Here is a 13,873-nt window from a genome sequence, read left to right on the forward strand (position 1 = left end):
ATGGGAAATTGAAAAAACAAATAAAATATAAGAGAGATAGTTTTTCTTTTTTTATAAGCAAACGATTACAAATTTAGCCATCACAGTTAGTAGACACTAGACCGGAGGCTGAACCATTACAGAGGAAGATACTTGACCAAAAAAATAAGCTAATACAACAATGAAGAAAATGAAACAAAGGGAAAAAGCAGATATGTGTCGAGACAAGAAATATTGCATCCAGGAAGTAAAGAATACATCCTCAATCGATCCAGTTCTAATGAATAAATCTTCAAATTCGCTAATACTTTATCAGCGCCACTTTGACCACGATTACAGTAAACACTATTGGAGCCTCTTTCAAGACGTGAGTATGTTGACGTTTAATTCTCATAAATGAGTCACGCGTGACATACAAAGGTGCATCACTCCTCCAAAGAGTAAGATGACTAACAAAGATGAACCAAGACATGTTCCCTCCAAACAGAAGAATTGTATTAGACTGATTGGAAAAAAAGAACATGATGAAAAACTCCTCGGAAACCTGCCAGGAAGAAGATCCGAACCACTGAAAAATCCAAACAAACAATTCAAGGTTATTAACCAGATTCGCCTTAAACTTGTACCAATCATATGAACTGACATCCCAAGCCCCCGAAGGTGATAACTGGCTTAAAAGTATGGCAGCGAAATATGTTCGAGAAAAGAGTAAGTTGAAAACCAGCAAATCATCCCAACAACTCACAGAACTACCAACAAAGTCTGAACAAACTCCTAAACACCCATTGTCGTAAGAAGACAACCAAACAGCCTCATTCTCCAAGTTAAACATTCGGCTCATATCATACACCCCAAGGGTCAGAGAAACTAGACCAATCCAGACATGAGAGAATTAATAGAGATCTAGCTCTATCTGTCAATAATTCTGATGGCTGAAAGCTGGTAGAAAATTTTATAGGTACAATCATGAACAAGAGCATCTTTATGATTCTGACCTACTCCTCGAAAATCCTCATCATTCAACCTTTTTATCTTCACAACCCCACAAGAATGCAGTAAAAAGCCAATTCTCAGAGAAAATATTAGCCAGCGAATATCATCCATTTTAAGGTAAAAACTCAGATGCCATCTTGAATAAGAAGTACACAAGACAAACTCATAGTACAAGATATGCATACAACCCTTATCATCCTTACTGAGGGCCAGAGTATAAGAACAATTCCGGTCGCGGGAAAACATGTAAGCATCTGCCTGGAGGCATCAGAATTTCCAATTGCAATGACCTGGTAAGATCTGAAAATATCTTTAAGAACAAAGTCATCCTTTGGATTCCATCCTAGACAGCAATAATCTATATCATCCCTATGTGAGTGAGCTAAATCACTAAACTCCAGTGATGTAGTCAAAGACAAATCACATCTTCTATCTTTCTTATCAAACCCATAAAAGAAGCAGTCAAGTTGAGCTTTTCTTAGGATTATGAGGAAATAAAGCACCACAGCATACATCTGAGAGAGGACACCGTGTTCATAGGAAAAGATAGAGAAAAAGTACCGATAGATTTCAGCAAGAGTGTGAAAGAAATCATTAGCTGTTCCGACTATAGACTTGACCGAGCCACTGACTTGACCTGTCCAAGAACTGACTCGACCGATCCATTGACTTTGACCAAAACGACGCAACGTTTGACTTCGAACAGATGCCGCGATGACCGGTGAAGACTGGCCGCCGACATCTCCCAAGATTAGGTCACCGAGATCCTTGGTATCGGTTGCCGGAAAACAATTATAACTCTCTGAGACCTCCTCTACTTTCGCCTGAAAACTTTTAGAGCCTCTATCGGCTGGAGTTAGATGCAGGCCACCGGAGAGAGTGATTTCGATGACCGGAGAACTATTCTTTGAATCTTCAACGTCACAAGCAGAAGGAGATGTAAATCCTTCATCAACCACGTTATCAACTCCATGAGTCAGTTTACGGCTTACCTAACATAAACCCACAAGGTACAAATTTTTAGAGTTAAATATATAGAAAACTATTCTTTATACATATGCTTTCGTGTTTATCAATTTAAAAACCAAAGAGAAATTGCAAAATAAAGTAAATGAGATCATCTCTGATAATCTATCAGTTGCTCTGATATGCTATAACTTTCCCCTAGCTAACTCAATCAAGATCAATTGCAAATATTATGTCAGCTAACACAACTACCTACCACTATCTATTTATATTTTTTTTTATTGTATTTTTCTATGAATTCCATATTATGCCTCTCAGCCTCAGAGTGCATGCCTTGAATTCATGTACAAAAGCTGAAAGTTAGGTTACTGTTTGCTGATGAACTAGCAAGTAAAAGCAAACAAAATAAACAAAGATACACATATGTATACAAAGTGCAGCGTATGAGCATTTTGTTTTTCCTTGTGCATATATAAATCTGTTGCAATATTCTTTCGGTTTTATTTTATCTATCAAAAATGATTAACGCACCAAGATTTTATTCGGAGAAAATGCACAGTGTGAGACGGATTGTGGGGTCTGTTCTTGCATTTCCCCATCCCAATGCTAAGAATGATAGATTTTATCCGTGCAATCCTTTCACGGTGCATTCCTCGGGAAAAAATCCCGATCAACCTAGAATCACTCTTTTTCTAATTTTCATATATCATAAGTGTTATGAAAGAAATGAAGAGAAAACAAATTGAAATACATGTTAAAGTTCAGAGATCAGTTCCAGGTAGCTCACTCACATGCATGTTAAGATTTAGATTTCACATGACATATACATAATTAGTGCCAGGAGCCAGGATATATGTTGCATATCCGGGTTATTGAGGTTAAAATCTAAAATTTTAGCTTGGGATAATATTTAAAATCAAGAGACCAACTTCACAGTTCACACCTTGTCAAAATAAGAGCTGGCACAGGCCTTGCACACTGTACTGATACGCAGCCCTGGCTTATCACCAAAGATTTGTACGACTACTTGGCATGTTTTTACAAAGGTTTTGCATCTACTTATGCTCTGGTTTATGTCATGCATGGACAACTGCTCAATCTTAAAAGACAAGGACAAAAAAGTACCACCTTAGCTTAGCAAATACCTAATCTTGTGACAGTTTAAGTGTAAGACAGCGCCAAAATTACAGATAAATTGTTGTTTAGGTTTAATGAAAGTTAGACAAAATAATTAGACAAACACGCACTAACGAAGCTAGTAAGTACTGCAATTGGATCATGATCTTGTCTCTATTAACATGTTAATTGATGGTTTATATGGGTGACGACTACATGTACATCACCTTTGTTTTTATGCCTTTTGTCATATTTAAGTACATTTTAAAATATCTGATATTATGTGAATAGATTGTCTACTTTTTGTGTGTGGCTCACCGAGAATGCAATTTCATCCTCCCATTGTTTGTTTTGGTTTTATGTTTTTGTTTTGGTACTTTTTTGTTTGTGGTCTGGTGTTCTCCTGAGCATTAACTCAAATTGATTTCATAAACCAACTCCAATGAGTCATTTTCACAAGAACAATCGAATAAATTGGTGCTTCCTTGTTGTTGTTGCCTGTTGGAGGAGAAGGGAGGGAGGAGTAAAGCAGTAGAGCCCAGATTGAGGGTTTTTGGTGTTGGGCCAGTGGCGACAGAAGTAAGGTCTTTGGCTGTTCATGAGATAGGGATCATATTTTCAGCAAACAGCAATTGCCTACAAAGACTATAATTGTACTTAACTGATAGGATCAATCAAAATATATTGCCATGACAATTTTAGAATTAGTTTTGCCACATACCATTACTTAAATGCCTTTTTTGCACTTGAAACGTTTGGCGTCCTACAATGCCTCTCCCTCGAAACGTTGGGCGCTTCTAGTTTTCACCTGAAATATCAACCTCTGTCCACTCGTAGAGTTCCATAACGCAACATCCATCCGTAGCGAACTGGGGTGTCTCTTTCCGTTGGAACAACCACAGCAATTCACCTTGAGAGGTGGTGTCACTGAACTAATAATAAGCATCTTTCATAACACATGCTTACGAGCTAAATCCATACGCTGCAGAAAACCCAGCCTTGTTAATGTGATAATAGAGATGGTTTTTACGTTGTTGCATATGCAGCTGCAGAACCATATAGAGTCACCTTTTATCATGCATGACCCAAAACCCTGCAAATGAATTCAAACACTAAAGATAGTAACACTAACAAAAAACGAACAAACTAAATTGATCTGTATATCCATAATGCAGAGATGACCCTTTTAAATTACCTCATAACACAATCAAATGCATGGTATGATATAGGTAGCAAGTTTAACAACACAAATGTTTGCAACATATGTAGACCATAATCACCAGTCGGGCTTCTGGTAATAAGACAAAACTGGTTGCCAATGTGACATTAGCTATCAAGTAAATATCTGTGCATAATTCATATTTTCCCGAAACTAAACTCCAGATTATTTGTGGAGGCACACATGTTGATGTTCCAGGAGTGTTAAGATGATCTTTTTTCCACTTAACTAATCCTATAGCAGGCATGTTTTAAATATTCTAAAAGCATACAAAACTAGTCCATGGCGTTCGAATAAACTGGGACATCCCATATATAGATATACCCCCCAAGTAAAGACTGGCTAGACATGGACGCTGACGCATATTCAATCCTGGTAATGCAAATTACAATGTAGGTATCAAGTTAATAATAAGTGACATTACCTTTCATAGCTACCTCACGGAAATTGGTTGTGGCATTCAAGTACAACCTCTTCTACTCGCTCGTCCAATAACATCTTACTAGGGGGCAGCAAATCGAGAGGGTTCTTTGCCTGAGGCTTCGGTAACTACAATTCTTTTCAGTCTGCTTTCCCACTACAATTCTTTTGAAGAAATTTGGTAGGTTGACCATGGTCAAATCCGAAGTAAAGCTCTTAATCATGAAAAGACTGAAGCCCGTATTCATGATTATGACAGTAAGTGCAACGGAGTGCCCAACTACATAAGTGTTTGAAGCAAGATGTACGTCCTTAGGTATCAAAATAAGCTTCCTCAACCCTGCAATAGCAAAGAAAAATTGCATATAAGTTAATCCAGCCAATGATAAGAAGCACAGATGTCCAACTGGAACAAGTGACAACTGGAAAGAAATTTCAACCAATCTTCAGAATAAATGGAGCCTAACCATATCGCAGATAAAACCATCACAAAACATTTGGTTAAATCTAAAAAGACGCAAGTTACCCGTATGACTCTATTTCAGATAATTACTAGAGTGGCAGAAGATCAATTGGAACAAAAAGATGGATGGTTCTCACAAAAACATGTCTTACATATTCAAACTAAGACAAGCCAGAGAGAAAAATCTCTTCCTTTAAGCAAGCAACTGAAGATAAATATAGAGGAAGAAGCGGCATACAGGTTCTTCAAGATCATCAACCCCAAAGCGCGAAAAGAAGATTAGTGTCGCACCATAACATGCTACGACATTACTCTAAGAAATAGAACCATCTTAAGTTTACTATCTATTTTTCCTGCTAGACAGTAATAATGAATCTTTCCAACTGGATCATCTTAGAAAACTCAGCAGTCTTAATATTCATAACTCCTGGTCACTTCAACAGCAACAACACTGTATCATGCGGCAATGCACCCCTTAACTTCAACACCAACACAGGCAAACACCACTGTGTCATAAATCATAAATGTAAAGAAGCCGAGAACATATAAAATGACTGCAAACATGGAGAGAGTAATATCGTACTGATAAAAAAAATACTTAATATTGTGGGATAACTTCAAAGGATTAAACAATAAAAAGAATAAAACCAATGACAAACTAGTTACAAAAAAATTCAGTACCATATTGATATAGACTGGATCCAAGACACAATTTCTACTCCAATTCATAAAATATAATTTAGAAACTGACAAATACAAAATATCAACTCCAAACCTCGTTCATACCTTTTCACTTTTCATTGGCCAGCAAAACAATTGTAGATCCACAGCAGCCATGACAAAACATACATAACTAGTGTCATATACTCCTGTTGTGCTTCTTTAGCCTCTTATTCATGTTTGTCTCATGTCTTCTGCTTTTCTTTCTTTCCACAAAAGAACCAGAGTTGAGTGAAACTAGGCTTTCGACATAATTTTCTACATCGAGACCTTTAAACTAGAATTATTTGGTTTTCTAGCACTTGAATGCTTCAGGTCATATAAAATTAAACCATTGGTAGTGTATAGAAGAATCTCACCATTCCCAAAAGACCACATAACCCTCAAAGACCACATAATCCTTGAACAATACCCATTCATAAGTCTTTCACGGGTAATGACATAATGCTTAGTCCAAGATTCTTGAACTCCATAATCCTGCATCACCCATACTTCGGAAGAATCAGGACGTTCATAATATGCATAAGTAAGTACACAAAGGCACCCTTCCAATAACCCCACATTTACAAACACATGGTTATTCTTCAGAGTTTCTTTTGGTAGTTTTATGTCTTCAAATCTGTCACTGCTAATATCCAAGGAGATTACCGTGTGGAAGCTGTTTTCAACACCAGTTTTACTTTCACCTAGATAATGAAGAGCTCCATTAACAAGCACCCCAGCTGCTCTACCAATAGCAAACCTATAAGGGACGGTTTGGATGCTTTTCCACAGATTAGATCAAAATGTGTAAACATCAACTAGAGATTTCATATCTATTAAATATTTATTATGAGCTTGAAGCGTGCATACAGTTTTTAACAGCTTGTAATCGTCAATCATGTGATCATAACCAAAAGCATAAAGGCCTACCAAGTCATCAGAAACTTCATTTGGTGACTTGGGTATTTCTTTGTATTCTCCCGTGGCTGGGTTCCAAAGACAAAGAAATCCCTTATCATAAGCATAACCACTATCAAACCTTAAGCAAACCAAACCGTCACAAGAACCCAACAATTCAACTTTATAATCTAAAGATTCGAATGGGCGATTCAATTCAACAGAATTATCACAAATCTCAAACTCGGAATTTGCCGATAACAATGAATGATACCTTATGGAGTAGATTTTCCTCCGAGGAGAATCAGGAAATTGAAAAATGAGACTAGTGCTATTATTTTCAGAAGCAGTAGAAAGATTTAAGCGCAATTTCGCAAAATCAGGTTTAGAAATGATGGAATACCAAGTCTTGCAAACACACTTGCAATACAAATGTAGATTTTACTGGTATCCTTAGAAGTATTTCACGGTACAGCTCATCTGGAATGCTTGACATTGCTTCTACTTCTTCTATGCAAAATCTAGGGTTTCTCTTTTTTGCTCACAGTTCAACTCTGGAGGAGAGGTAATAGGACATGTTTACTTTGGGTTTCTGGTCTCGTTTTGTGAATTTGTTAGTTATATAATGTTGTTTTATACCAAGGGGTAGTAGCTTCACTCCCTACCCCAAAGGTTGGAGCTACTCAACAGCAGCGAAACATTTGTCGATGCTAGTCTAATGACCTCATAAGAGGATTGAACATTTGCAGTTTGCACCAAGTATATCATCCCTTTTTCCTTGGAAAATCTTATTGCTTGATTTCAAACTGTTCCTGAAACACTTAACCTCGCCTCTGGAGAATAAATAAACACTATATTTGATAATCACCTAGATATATTGCATTGTATCAAAACATTATAGATCGCATTGTATCAAAACATTATAGATTGATTAGTTTTGCAAGCGAGCATACTACTTAATAATCCCACTGGAAAATTGTCTACTCTTTCCATACCAAAAACATATAACCCAACCCAATTTCTATCCTGGAAATGCCAGGTTTGAAAAAACATAAGATAATCAGTGCAGAAAAATCATAAAAAGGTCATCACTTGAAACACTTGGCATCCAAAAGTGCTTCGCCCTCGAAAGGTTCTTGATCTTCTATCATTTGATTCACCTTTTCCTTCTGGTTTTCATCAGATATATCAACCTTTGTCCACTCGTAGAGTTCCATGTCATAGCATTCATCCATAATGAACTGGGGTATCTCTGGCCCACGGAACAACCACAATCCCTTCACCTTGAAAGGTGCCTCTGTACCAATGATAAGCATCTTCCCAAATGCATACTTACGAGCTAAATCCATACGTTGCAGAAAACCACCGACCTTGTTCAATGTGACGAAAGAAACAAGGTTCTCGTCATTGTATTTGTAGTCGCAGAACCATAGAGAGTAACCTTCTGGATCGTACATGTCCCAAAACCCTGCAAATTAATTTAAACGCCACAGCTGAGACAACCATAATCTATATTCTAACAAGCTTCTTGTTCTTTACTACGTCCACAATCCCAAGACCCCTTTTAAAAAGACATATCAATACAAATCTACTACATCAGCAAGTTGAGTGACAGAAACAGACAAGAGTTCAATAAAATTAGGTGAAATTTAAAACAAGAAATTCAGGGGTCCTTTGCTTAATATGAGAAAACAGGTTGGCTATCACAATAAGAATATAAGGATATTAAGAATATAAGAAATTCAGGTGATCCATAAGGATATTAGTTTTATCAATAAGCACCCATGTTATAGTTCTTAGATGAACAACTTTCAACATTATTTCCTGAGGCTAGTATGGGGATGATCAAGGATGTTCTGATGATCTTTCCATTTAACACACCCTAAGAATCATCAATTTTAAGATTTCTATAACCATAAGAGCATTAAAACCTACAAAACGCAACACAATACACAAAACCTAACCAGCAGTAACGAATACAAATCCAAGAAACAAATACAACTTGATATTATGAAACAAATACAAGTTGAACACATCAACTTGTTCCGAGGCCTTGTTCAAAATTAAGAGATTTGATAGGCACGGAAAATGTATTTTTTGCTGTTGGCAACCTTCAATAGCAAATATGAACGCCACTAGAATTAGACGACTTTGCTCTGCAAATTGGCTTTTTATTTGAAACATAAGCCCTAAGCCCTAAAGCTTAGTTAAAGTGCTAAGATATAGCTTGGAATAACTAAAATTGCTAATAGGGGGTGTACCGAAACCCACAAGACAAAACATAACATATATTGGTAACGGCAATAACTAAAATTGCTAATAGAAAAACCAAGTGGATTTTAGCAAGGATGACATACTCACTCTCAAAACTTGTAAAAGAATGTAAATGAGGATTGAGAAAATAAAAAGTGGATATTCTTGGAGAGTCACAACTAATCCTGGTAGTGCAAAAACATATCACAGGTACCAATCTGATTGTTAAGTGAAGTGACATTACCTTTAATAGCTACCTCTCGGAAATTAGTTTTGGTGTTCGAGTAGAGTCTCTTCCACTCATCCAATATCATCGTACTAGGGGGGAGTGAATCGAGAGGATTCTTTGCCTTAGGCTTTGGTGCCTCATCCTGCTCAGGGACTTCTTCTGCTTTAGGCTTGCTAGGCTCCTTCTTTGGTTCACTTTTTGCCTTGGGCTTTGCAGCTTCTTTAGGCTGAGCAGCAACCTTAGCAGATGGAACTGGTGGAATAGATTCTGCCTGCTTTACCTCACCCAACACTTTCACGACATTTGGTTGGTTAACCATGGTCCAGAAGTATCTTTCAACATGGGGGAAGTCCTTGGTAAAGTTTTTGGTCAAGATAACACTCCAGCCCATAGACAAATTGCATGTCATGATTATGTCAGCAAGTGTGACACAGTGTCCGACCAGATAAGTGTTTGAAGCAAGATATGAGTCCAGAGCAGCTAATGCTCTCTTTAGGCCAGCAATGGCAGGTTCCTCAATCTTGTAACAGAAAGAAAATTTGCATATAAGTTAACCCAGTAAGGAACAAACAAGATCTAACTGAAAAAAGGGAAAACTCAAAACGAATTTCAACCAACCTGTGGCACAAATGGCATATAACCCAATCGTGGATACATCCAACGTGATAAATTAGAATCGACCTCCAAAGACGAAAAATCAATCCATTGCTCAATATGACCCTATTTCAAACAATAAACTGAATTAATAACATACCAATCATCAAAAGGAAACAGAAAAATAAATAAAAGAGAAGAAAGAATAAGCCAGTGAAACAAAAAAAAATATGTCTTACATATTCAACCAAGGACGAACCAAAGAGAGGGTTGCCTTCCTTCAAGCGAGCAACTGAAGAAAATAAAATAAATTAATAAGTTGTTTGCAAAACAATCATCCCTAAGGTGTTTAAAGTAGGGCGGAGGCTCACCATAACGTGCTATGGCATTACTCTCAAAAACAGGTCCATCTGGAGTTTCAAGAACAGGAACCTGCATTATGACAAGTAAACACACATAAGGAGAAGGCACAAAAAAATTAAGCTACAGTTTTCTCTCTTAACTACAAGGGTGTACCTTTCCAATTGGGTTCATCTTAAGAAACTCAGGACTCTTATTCATGACACCCCATTCAAAATCCTTGACAACTTCAACATCAACACCACTGTATTCCGCAGCAATCAGTGCCTTGAAGGCATTCTTATTTGGGAGCGGCCCATATAACATCTACAACATAGCATGAACAGAGAAACTATAAACAAATAGAAAAAAGAAGCTAGATGGAAAGTTTAGAAACAACAATCATGGTAATAATGATGACAAAATTTAGTCCTCAAATCATGTAAAGAAAAAAAAAATCTCCATTCTCCAAGTTCGAACAAATACCGTCTTTCCACAGATTTTTTAAGCTATTAATCTAGTACCATAAAGATCAACCTCTTACAACCATAAACTTCTCTATACAATCACAGAATCTAACCCCAAAACAAATCACAAAGTAAAAAAATCGTAACCACATAAATTCAAAACTCAAATAAACAATTGGTAAGGAAATATGGATAGTTCGAAATCTTACAAGAGGAGCCATAGCGACGACAATGTTTTACTTCGATACCAGATCTGATTGAGAACAAAGCAACAAGAATCAGATCACGTAATACAACGATCATATAACTCGAACAACAAGAAAAAAAATTCAACCGTGATATAAATTCTGGTGAATGATTTTAGGGAAATTTACCTGAGAGAGAGTTTTCTTCGTTAAACCCTAGATCCTCAAGAGAGAGGAATGAGAGACGGAATGTGTTTGGCTTTCAATTGGAAAGGTGTGTGCTGGCTGTTGAGAGTTATAAGAGATCAGCGCAAGATGAACCAACGGACAGGATATAATCTTAGGAAAAGTTGCGAGATTGGTGCTAGTTTTGGAACTGGAAGCCTTTTTGACAAGTCATTCATAGAAGGGCTTTTAAGAAGGTCTTCTCGCAAGAGCATGGGCTATGACAGCTACGGGTAGTTTCCACCGAGGTTTGAAAAACACCCCACGCCTGTTAAAACAGTCACACCCATATATTGTGGCTGTGAGGATTTCCGAATCGTGCCTTTATAATACCGATAAATAGGAAATAACGCAAGTTTTTAGGGCTGTTTTTTTAGTTTTCATACACGTTATAACCGTTTTTCTAAAATTAGTTTAAATGTTGTTTTCTTTTAAATAACATTTTAACATGTGTTTTTTAGAACTGTTTTCCCGTTATCACGCACGTTATAATCGTGTAAATAACTTTCTTACCATTTTTTTTTGAGTTTTTTTTCTTTCTCTGGATTGAAGGCTTAAAATTTATAATTAAAATTTTAAAATAATACAGGGAAAGTAAACTACATGATTAAAAAATTCAAATTTAAAAAACATAATATTATTAAACCATTGTTTATCATTTAAATAGTTACACGAACCAACTAGGACCACCACCCTTTTTCGATCTATTCATGTATTTTTCATTTTCTTGACGGTTCCTTTCCTCATTATAGTCATCGTAGGGGGATACTGGCTATCTTCGTTCGCATAAATATCATAATCATAATAGTCTTCATTATCATCATCATTGTTACCTACTTAATTACATATTGTTATCAATATTAGAATTATATCCTTCGTTCATATATTGGACACCCTGGTCAGAGCGATTGGTAGTGTAATGAAAATCATATGCATGATTCACATTTTCATAACCTTGTGTATTACCTTTTAATGAAAGATTACCAAAGTCATAAACAAAGTCACTCACCCGTAACCTTTCGTATGAGATTTCAACTTCGGGATCATGTCAGTTGTATGGTAGAGGGACAGGCTCTGGATTATTAACGGCTTCCTCTTCCAGCATATTTAACAATTGTTCTTCTTGAGGTAATAAAACCGGTGTTTCATCTTGCCCCGCTATCCATTCAAGCATATTGTCATCCCTCAATAGACTATGAACGTTGTGAACATCAATGTTATGTCGCCTTGCTTTACCTTTAATTCTTTGTTGCTCCAACTTCAAATTGTACTGAACATACACCAGATCATGTATTCTCGATGAAAGCAAACGACTGTTGTGGGGAGTGGATTCTTTCAAACACACTCCAATTCTTCTCTTATCCAGATGATGTATTTGTTTGACTTAATATCTTTACGGCAATCTTATGGAGGGATGGATACTCAGTACCATAAGATAACCACCAACTTACAGGATCACCATGTTGAGCCGCAATACGTGTTGATGGTGATGCAAATTGACCTTGCATCATTCACATGCTTCCCTTCTGTAAAAAAAAGTACAATTGGTACTAGAAATTCAAATTACTTAATTAAACATGAGATAATATTAGTAATTTTGTACCTCTAGCATGCATTTCGCTTGTTCTTGCGTGCCACTAACCATTCATTTTTTATATAACTTCAGTAAGACAAATTTGGGGCTCAAAAATTTCATTATTGATGAAATTGGTTGTTGGGTTAAAGATGTAATAAGGATTGAGAAAATACGTTGCAGCATGAAGAGGAAAAATCAACTGACTTTTCCATTGTTTCTTTATTACACATTCGATAGAAGCATTTTGATTTGATCACAAACCCATTTGTATAGTTTCCACACATGTGGCAAGTGCATGGAACAAATAAGCCATTGTAGGTTTGTCTGAGTCCAAAAACGAACCATTTTCAATAAAGGATCAACCATTATGCACGCATTTTGACACGTCGACCAGAACATCTCATTTGAAATAGTATTCTTCACATCTCAAACTTATTTAGTTTTTTCCTCTACCGATTTCAGAAATTCTTTGTCCACAAACAGGCTCTCAATATCATTTCGTTGATCAATGATACTTTTGAAATATCATAGTGAAGAACATTTTAAAACACCTACGTAAGGAATATAAACATGACTATCAAATTATACATATTCTTATACTAACAATAATCAATTATGGTAGTTTTAGAGATATCCCGTTTTTTTAATGATATAGGTCATCTATTAGTGGGACAAATTTTAAAAATAAATAGGCCATCTATTTAGGGATAGAGGGAGTATTAAAAAAGAAAAAAAAAATCTTAGTCACAACGTTTTTTAGATACGTTATAACGTTTTCATGCATGTTATAAACGTCATATAGGAATTTCATACCATAATTTTTTTAAATTTTCTATTTAACCGTTATAACGTCCGTTTTTTTAGAAAAACATACAAAAACGTGTTTTTTCTCTAAATAATACGTTTTTTGCCCAAAACGTGCTCACACCCGTCAAAACACATTATAACGGTCACATCTAGTACCCTTGACCTGAGTCATGACCCGTTTTTCAAACCTTGGTTTCCACTGTGTAGCCTTCTTTTTCCAAATGGGAGACAGGCCCCCATATAGTCTCCATTAGATGAACAAGTGTACGGAAGAGTTGGGATGGAAAAAACCCTCGTAATGGACTCTAATTTGCTCTAATTGGTAGTTACTCTTCAAAATAAAGGAGTGACACTATCCATAGGATTTTCTCTAAGCAATTGTAAGAGGTAAAAAGAAGTTGAAAAGCTTAACCAAATTAACCGACGGGTAGGGCTGAACATGG

At 36.4% G+C, this 13,873-nt stretch overlaps 2 protein-coding genes and 1 non-coding gene across 6 annotated transcripts; all 3 read right to left on the bottom strand.

Annotated features, from left to right (window-relative positions):
* Positions 1-28: 28 nt before the first annotated feature.
* On the bottom strand, positions 29-6,119 carry LOC113356010. 4 transcript variants are annotated; one of them, XM_026599009.1, is made up of 5 exons: positions 5,943-6,119; positions 4,698-5,033; positions 4,123-4,147; positions 3,776-4,036; positions 29-1,964 (listed from the first exon to the last, which is right to left on the bottom strand). In XM_026599009.1, exons 4-5 carry the CDS (start codon positions 3,776-3,778, stop codon positions 1,098-1,100), a joined length of 870 nt encoding a protein of 289 aa, XP_026454794.1. In that variant the 5' UTR covers positions 3,779-4,036; positions 4,123-4,147; positions 4,698-5,033; positions 5,943-6,119; the 3' UTR covers positions 29-1,097. The 4 variants fall into 4 exon arrangements, 3 of the variants coding, with proteins under 3 accessions (XP_026454794.1, XP_026454795.1, XP_026454793.1); XM_026599010.1 differs by lacking the exon at positions 4,123-4,147; XM_026599008.1 differs by having other exon boundaries at positions 3,776-4,147.
* A 1,492-nt stretch (positions 6,120-7,611) lies between these two features.
* On the bottom strand, positions 7,612-11,167 carry LOC113356009 (elongation factor 1-gamma 2-like). The gene is made up of 8 exons (XM_026599007.1): positions 11,012-11,167; positions 10,847-10,890; positions 10,348-10,497; positions 10,203-10,263; positions 10,071-10,123; positions 9,856-9,957; positions 9,253-9,757; positions 7,612-8,223 (listed from the first exon to the last, which is right to left on the bottom strand). Exons 2-8 carry the CDS (start codon positions 10,856-10,858, stop codon positions 7,844-7,846), a joined length of 1,263 nt encoding a protein of 420 aa, XP_026454792.1. The 5' UTR covers positions 10,859-10,890; positions 11,012-11,167; the 3' UTR covers positions 7,612-7,843.
* LOC113362490 lies at positions 8,785-8,912 on the bottom strand. The gene has a single exon (XR_003365744.1). It is a non-coding gene; the product is annotated as a small nucleolar RNA snoR86 (small nucleolar RNA).
* Positions 11,168-13,873: the final 2,706 nt, after the last annotated feature.

The sequence above is a fragment of the Papaver somniferum genome, chromosome 3 (genome assembly GCF_003573695.1).
Source record: "Papaver somniferum cultivar HN1 chromosome 3, ASM357369v1, whole genome shotgun sequence".
Classification (NCBI taxonomy): domain Eukaryota; kingdom Viridiplantae; phylum Streptophyta; class Magnoliopsida; order Ranunculales; family Papaveraceae; genus Papaver; species Papaver somniferum.